At 42.7% G+C, this 8,246-nt stretch overlaps 1 protein-coding gene across 1 annotated transcript; it reads left to right on the forward strand.

Moving 5' to 3' along the window:
- The first annotated feature begins 2,643 nt into the window (after window positions 1-2,643).
- krt98 (keratin 98) lies at window positions 2,644-7,324 on the forward strand. The gene is made up of 7 exons (XM_024413836.2): window positions 2,644-3,240; window positions 3,835-3,917; window positions 4,478-4,634; window positions 5,538-5,699; window positions 6,020-6,145; window positions 6,699-6,930; window positions 7,203-7,324. Exons 1-7 carry the CDS (start codon window positions 2,887-2,889, stop codon window positions 7,277-7,279), a joined length of 1,191 nt encoding a protein of 396 aa, XP_024269604.1. The 5' UTR covers window positions 2,644-2,886; the 3' UTR covers window positions 7,280-7,324.
- Window positions 7,325-8,246: the final 922 nt, after the last annotated feature.

An 8,246-nucleotide genomic window follows, 5' to 3' on the forward strand; every position in this document is an offset into this window, starting at 1 on the left:
ATACAGCCCAAACTACATTCCCTTATCTTCCCTTATCTGGTCAACAAAGATTTCCTGTGTGACGGATTGAACAGATCAGAGCTGCTGGCAATAGATCAAAGGGACTTATAACACAATGATGCTTTGATGTAGAACACATTATTAAAATCATATCAACTTTTTGTCTGCAAGCTGCCTTTCTTTGGCAGGTAAATGCACCAAATGGCTTTGGAATCACTAAGCTTTAACTTTCACAACACGTTCGGTAACATTTATCAACGTCATAATCACAGTCTTTTGTGATTCACTCAATGGACTAACTCTGTGTTAGATATATGGGGGGTATTAAATCTGGTGGGGGTCTGGGGGTCCTCCCCGATTTTAAAGAAATGCTTAAATGCATTTCACTTACTTATACCTTTCTGCTAACCATCCATGACTTGCATCTAGAGCGCAATTATTCACATACCGGTAGTCCATTGACAAATCAAAGTGTTCTGTATTTTTTATGTTTTTAATGTATGAATGCCAGTAGAAGCAGTAGAGAAATCCAGGGCAACACGTACATTCTCACAAATCCTTTTCATCTGTACTAATAGCTTCTTCCAATCACTTAGTGGAACACGTCTGGTTTAGTAAAGAGAAAAGAGAGCTTGCAGAACTACATTCTCTAGTAGTCCAACCAATGTGTATTGTTTCTGTCTCCATCCTTCTTCTTCTCTGCAACGCTGATGACAGAGTAGAGTAGATCTAAAGTGATTAGATGGGGGACCTTATTCTGCAACCTGCAGTTCCTTGTTTCAAGGAGATGGTTATCTATACATGTGCTCTATTTCTACGGTTTGAGGTTGACATGATGAGATGCACCTGGAGTAGATGGTTAAAAATGTGGCGTGTGTCACTAACTACTTTATTGGTTTAAAAAACATTGAATCCACATAGTGACATAGCTTGACATATTTTTTAAAATAATAATGGGCAAATGTTGCACAATCCAGGTGTGGAAAGCTCTTAGAGACTTACCCAGAAAGACTCGCAGCTGTAATCGCTGCCAAAGGTGATTCTGACATGTATTGACTCAGGAGGTTATTTTATAAAATCTTCCACTTTGTCTTTACATAGTATTTTGTGTAGATCGTTGACGTAAAAAAAATGGCGATTCAATCCATTGTAAAGCTACTTTGCAACACAGTAAAATGTGGAAAAAGTCAAGGGGTTTGAAGGCAGTAAGTAACCTATTGCAGGCTAAGTCTAGTGACAGTTTCAATATCAATAACAGAGCAAAACAATAGCAAACCCTGCATCAGAAACGGGATAAACTCCAAATGTATGCATGTTACTAACTGCATTTTAAGGAACATGCACCTTACAGTATGTACAATGACTGAATGTTTGTTCTCTATATTGCAGTACCCCTGGCCTCCATGCTTCTCCCTCTCGTTTCATAACAATATTGACTCAAACCTATGTTGATCACAACCCTTTGGGTTGTTTAAAGGACAGAATGTCTCAGAGAGAAAACCCATCCAACTGGGTGTTTAAACATCCCTTTTAAATCTTATCCTTCTGAGAGGTGGGCAGCAATGCTGGTGAACACCCTCCACCCACACAGTCTACTGAAACGTAATCCTCCAGACAGTCATACGATCAATGATATGCTTTGTTTAAAATATACATTTTTAAAAAGGAACATGAAATGGATGCAAATGTCAACATTTGAATTCATTGTCAATGCAACAAAAAAAAATGTTTTTAATGTGTCTTGTGTCTTATTTCAATGTGCATAATTTACAGTAGACTTAAAGATGAAACTTAATCTAGTGTACAACTGGAGTGTTCCCTACATGTACATCCTTTCACACAGACATCCTTTGTTACCATGAACAGAGAACATATCCAATTGTTATTATACTATACATCCAATTGCATTTTTTTTCATCTACTAAAATAATTTGGTAATTGTAAATCTGTGATTGCAACTTCAATCACAGGAGGCTGGTGTCCCCTTAATTGGAGAGGACAGACTCATGGTATTGGCTGGAGTAGAATCAATGAAATGGTATCAAATACATCCAACACATGGTTTTCAAGTGTTTGATACCATTCCATCCACTCCATTCCAGCCCTTATTATGAGCCGTCCTCCCCTCATCAACCTCCACTGACTTCAATACGTCCCCTTGACCATCGCAATGCACACGCGCAATATGTTATCAGTACAACAGTGTCTTTTTGTCTATGAAATAATTGATGACAATATACTTTGAAACACCTCTGTTTCTCCTGCTACACGATGGAGGTTAATACCACAGCATGATCTTTTCTCACTACTTTAGATTTTCTGGTAAGAATGTCAAACAACACCACCCACAATATCAAGCGTTGTCTTTACCATTAGCCTAAGTCATTTTACTGGCCAACTTTTCTTATTGATAAGTGGGTTAGTGGGCACGAGTAAAAGTGTCACCTGTTAGACTGCACTCAGTACATACCCCCCCCCAACCCCTCCCTTAACTCCATTGTGAAAAACAGAGGGACTACGGGGTAAATGAGCATAACAAGAGCTTTTCCAGGAATGCTTGTTAAGGAACAAGAAAAAGATGAAGTGCGAGTTCCACCAGAAAATGGGTCTGACCCACACCACCCTGAAGAAAGTGGAATGGAAGGAGGTGGGAGAGAGTGAGCAGGTTGTTCACATTCTTGGGATGTCCACTGTCATCAACAAACTCCTGGCCAAGCCCCTTTTTCTTCCTCCTCAGGTATATAACCTTGCCACCAGAGTGACGCTCGTCACTGCAGATCCTTTGTCCAAGTCTGATCCAGCCAGCATCTGCTACCGTACCTGTGCCAGCCAGCATCTGCTACCGTACCTGTGCCAGCCAGAATCCTCCATCCACCATCCACCACTATGTCGTTCACCTCCAGATCCTACACCTCTTCCAGGGCCCTCAGCATGTATGGGAGTGCCAGTGGCCACGGTTCCCGCATCTCCACCTCCCAAGCTGGGGGATTCTGCGGCACATCTTCCTCCTGGGGTGGCTTGGACCTCGCTGACGGCCTGGACCTCCAGGTGTCAGCCAACGAGAAGTCCACCATGCAGAACCTGAACGACCGCCTGGCCTCCTACCTGGGGAAGGTGAGATGTCTGGAGGAGGAGAACGCCGAGCTGGAGAAGAAAATCAAGGATTGGTATGCGTCACGCACTGTTATCTGCCATGACCACAGTGCCTACTTTGCCACCATCGCTGGCCTGAAGGACAAGGTGAGAGGGGTAGGGGGAAGGATGTGTGTGTTAGAATTAGGGCTGTTTGACACCTGACAATGTTAACTTATTCCCAGAAGCACTAACTCCATCATCACTGTTGATTTATTTGCTGGCTCCTCTGTGTACAGGCAGTTAGTTGTTGCATCTGTTCCTATCTATGGGGGTGAGGAGGGAAATGTGTGTGAGATGGGATGGGGGTGTTTCAGCCAAAAGGAATTCTAGCAGAGAACATTTTTTGTTCTGTCCCTTGAAGGCCAATGCAGATTACGTACTAAAAGAATGTCATTAACTACAACTTCACGCGTCAATATTCATATGTCATCTTATCTTCCTATAGCTACATACCAGATTTGCAACCAAACATGAGTCCCAAATGGCATGCTATTACCTAAAAAAGTGCACTACATTTGACCAGCGCCCTATGGGTCCTGGTCAAAAGTAGTGCACTATATAGGGAATAGGGTGCCAATTGGGATTACAACCCAAGTCTCCTTTCTGGCATTCCTGCTGCAGGTCACAGTCACTTGAGAATGTGTGTATAATGATGTGAGTGAAAATGAACACCGTGCCATTGTGATTTCTGTTACACAGATCCATTTGGCATCCAGGTCCAATGCCAAGACTTTGCTGGACATTGACAATGCCAAGCTTGCTGCTGAGGACTTCAAGATGAAGTAAGGGGCTACTAACTACTATGAATCACGACACGCTATTCATATAAAACATGTGTCTGTCACTCAAGGCTCTATACAACACACTCTGAGTAGAAGTTACCCTTTTCAGGTACAGAACCAGAATCAGCCTAGCCAAGCTAAATCCTATCCATAACTACTAGTGAGGAAAAGGCAAAACTGATCAATGGCCGTGTCCGAATACCCATACTAGCGTATTACATACTTAAACTGTTTACTCGTTTTGGCGTTTGATCTAGTAGAATTCATGTTTCTTTTCAGTCTCACGTGTTTGACAACAGATTCAATGATACGCTGTGCCAAAATGAACAAATGGTGGGAGTCAATGCATTCGCGCATTAGATGACACATTTCGATTACTATTTTCAAATTTGACACACACTGTAAAACGTCCTTCTTCGCACACTATTTAGTACGCTAGTGTGGGTATTCAGACAGGGCCCGTGTCTAGCCATCCCTACTCCATAGACGAAGCAAAAGACTACAATCTGAACACATATTGGTAGCCTGTGTGACCTTAGCATGACCTTTGACCTGCTCAGGTATGAGAACGAGCAGTCCATGAGGATGGCAGTGGAGGCAGACATCAGTGGTCTGAGGAGGGTCCTGGATGACATGAACCTGGGCCGCTCTGACCTGGAGATGCGTTACGAGGGCCTGAAGGACGAGCTCGTCGTGCTCCAGAGGAGCCACCAGGAGGTAACGGATTGTTCCGGGGCCAACAGTTAGTCACAGGACAACCACACTGTATGGCACAGGGGAGCTGCTTTTCACTGTACACCCATTCAAAAGCACACAGCGTTGGCAACACAAATCTAACAAAATGCCATACCTTCTTATCTTTGATGTCCACCAACGCCCACACGTTTTCACCTGCCTCCTCACAGCCACACCTGCAGTATAACAGATACGTTTGTGCTGGTGAATCTGAATAGGAATGACATGCATATGTTTACTTGTTAGTGCTGGCCTAATAGTGCAAACAGTACTAGGAAAATATATTGATTATTTGCTTAGTGTTCAGTGACGATATACATTGGACCTTACATGTATTTCATTCCACTTACAGCAGCAGAAAACTCACTTCAGTAGGCATCCACAACAGTTGCTAGGCGGAAGGATATCATTGGCCACTTAGGAGTACTTAGCCCTGTTTTCTATGGGGTGTTATTGGAGCAGTTGATGTTTAATACACAAATATGACATCTAACTAACCTCTGCTGATATCACACCAGGATTTCCCTTACACAGATGGATGGGTGTTTCTTTTTACAACACAGTTCCTCTCCCCCTCCTCACACTTCCTAGTATTCTTTATTTCTTCCATTAACTCACTATTATCCTTTGTGGGACTCTTACATCCATAAACACACACATTACAGTTCATGTATGGTGCATAATGGGTCATATATTGACCAGTAAGAGACATTAGATTAGTTGACAATAACTTAATCCCTCAGGTTTAAAATCCTCTGGTTGAAAAACATGTAATCACAAGTGTGATTTATCTAAAACGTTGAGACCTGTTTAATCGCAGTCAAAGCTACTGTTGGTTGTTATGGTTACTAACTGAGGTTACACCCTCTGACCTTTGACCTATAGGAGATTGCCATGGTAAAGTCCCACGTGGGCAGCCAGGTGAATGTATCGGTGGATGCTGCCCCATCCCAGGACCTGAACGCAGCCATGACCGAGATTAGGAAGCACTACGAGTCTGTGGCCGTCAAGAACCGCAAAGAGCTGGAAGCCTGGTACCAGGGCAAGGTGAGCTGAATGACCAAGATACTTACTATATGTTGTCATTTATCCAAAAGAGTTACTCTCTAAATGTTTTTTCCCCTCATAAGAATAATGCAACTCAGTTTCAGACAATGTCAGCTGCCCTAAAAAAAAACTTGTATTAAAATGAAAAGTGTTACATTTGAGGTGTTAATTAAAAAACATGTTTAAAGCATGAAGAACGTATATTATAGTATATAGGATGAAGTCAATGATCTATTGAAGCATGGAAATCAATTTAGAGACTGAATGAGTAGGCTCTGAGGTAAACTGTGTTGACTAATGTTTTTTTTTAACCTGTATAGCTGGCCACAGTGGAGATTGAAGTCGTGACAAACAATGAGCAGCTGGTCAGCTGCCTCACAGAGTTGAAGGAGTACAAGAACACCCTCCAGAGGCTTCAGATTGAACTGCAGTCCCATCTGAGCATGGTACAAGACCACACACACACACACACACACACACACACACACACACACACATAATCGAATTGGAAGTGAAAACTCAGGCATGGATTTTAGCCAGGTCTCTGCATATCGTTATTCTGACACCCATAAATACCTTACTGACATTTTGAACTTGGCAACATGCCCACCTCATGTCTGGCCCTGACCAAACATTTTTATGGGTGTGTAGTCTATTGGAGCACCAGATTCACAACCTCTCACACACTTTTGTGCAACCGAGTTATACAATAATATAATATTATCCATATGTGTAGTGCAATGGAGAGGTTACCCACCCTATCCCCCTTGAACAGAAGCAAAAATTGTGCAACAGTGTCACATACTGTGGCAGTATATCATTGGACAAGGCACCAGTATACCCACTAGTTCACTCCAGGGGGAAGTTTTCCCTAGGTAACGATCTAGGATCAGCTACCCCTCATCTAATCCTAAACTTTACCATTAGTGGGGAGAAAAAGCTGACCCAAGATCAGCGTCTAGGTGCTACTTCACCCTTCACCCACTCCTCCCCCGATAGAAATCCTCCTTGGAGGGCACCCTGGCAGACACCCAGAAGCGCTACTCTGCTCAGCTGGCAGGGCTCCAGAGCATGGTGACTAGCCTGGAGCTCCAGCTCTCCCAGCTCCACGCCAACATCACCCACAACAAGCAGGAGTACGACATGTTGCTGGACCTCAAGACCCGGCTGGAGCTGGAGATTGCAGAGTACAGGAGGCTGCTGGACGGAGAGGACGACAGCTCCACCCAAGGTGAGCCATTGTATACAGCTGGCAATAGGCCTTTGTAGACTTCTTCCCGAACGCATCATCATGAGACTGATGATACTTGGTCTTGCTTGATTTTAAGCTGAAAGCAATATGCTGTATCTTCAACAGTTGAAAGTTGACCATTATTTTGAACTGTATCAAAAGTGGACTGAAGAAGATGTTAAGAAACAAAAATGATTCTAAAATGATGCTTTAAAGTGCTCAGTATGAGTATTGCAAAGAGATTTACTCCTTGTCCATTTTTGACTCCACAGTGGTTACCAAGACGATCATCGTGACCCAGACCACTGTGGATGGAAAGGTGATGGAAACCACTGAGTCTTTTAAATAAGTTATTAACAGAACCATCAATAAAGATTATGTGGTTGAATGAGAATGGACTGTGTGGTTTCACTTGTTTCAGAGATATTCATGCTTTATCATAGACAGACTACAAGAATATGTGTGTATGGATGTATAGCAGGTACATTTTGTGTTAATTTTGTGCACATTTCAAATGAATTGTTTTCAATTTGACATCTTTCAACCAAAACATGGTGTACAGCTCTACAGCTGACCTCAGAAACAGTCTCCATACGTACATATAACTCTGGATCTAATACTTGAAAAACTGAGAGTTTGAATTAATAGAGACATAATTATGTAATTCTGCTGACAACTAGTGTGACGACCCTCCCGTTATGTCTGCCAAATTCTTTCTCTTTGCTCTTGTTTCCCTTGGTGGGATGTCGGGGGGCGGAGCCGGGAGGGTTGTCAGCGATGTGGGACGCACCTGGGATCAGTTGTGTCCCGGAGATGTATACACCTTTTCCCCCCGTTCACTGAGGAAACTCTCTCCACGTAGACACACTATTATTTTTGGTTCTGGCGTTTTGTGGTTTCTTTGTTTTGGCACGTCTCAACACCCCTCATTATCACCATCGATGAATGCAACCGCTCGCTTACACTACTGACTACACACACCATTGTTAATTGTATATAGTCTACTTTAGTTAATATATCTACTTTTGTTATTCCTCATCTCCATGTTGTCACCCTCTTTGTTATAGGTTACAAGCCCCTTTGTGACACTAGCAATCAGACTTCTTCTATCCGCAATTCAATAATGCAAAGAATTAAGCTCAACTCAGCAGAAGCGAATGTAATAAATTACACTATTCAAGTTCATACTGACGCATATGCTTTCTCAAGACCATAGATTTGGCCTCATGTGCAAAAGATAACAACCTATGTGATAGTCAGATGTTTGGGAGCACGCCAGATCAGATAAATCAAGTTGAAAGACACAGAAGACAGAA

Source organism: Oncorhynchus tshawytscha, linkage group LG32 (assembly GCF_018296145.1).
Source record: "Oncorhynchus tshawytscha isolate Ot180627B linkage group LG32, Otsh_v2.0, whole genome shotgun sequence".
Taxonomy (NCBI): Eukaryota; Metazoa; Chordata; class Actinopteri; order Salmoniformes; family Salmonidae; genus Oncorhynchus; species Oncorhynchus tshawytscha.

What these genes read in the sequence shown, in the direction of transcription:
- krt98 (XM_024413836.2), top strand. Translation starts at nt 2,887, where the DNA reads ATGTCGTTCACCTCCAGATCCTACACCTCTTCCAGGGCCCTCAGCATG. An exon ending in AAGCCTGGTACCAGGGCAAG is followed by an intron (nt 5,700 to 6,019) that starts GTGAGCTGAATG and finishes TAACCTGTATAG; the next exon opens with CTGGCCACAGTGGAGATTGA. An exon ending in TGCAGTCCCATCTGAGCATG is followed by an intron (nt 6,146 to 6,698) that starts GTACAAGACCAC and finishes CTCCCCCGATAG; the next exon opens with AAATCCTCCTTGGAGGGCAC.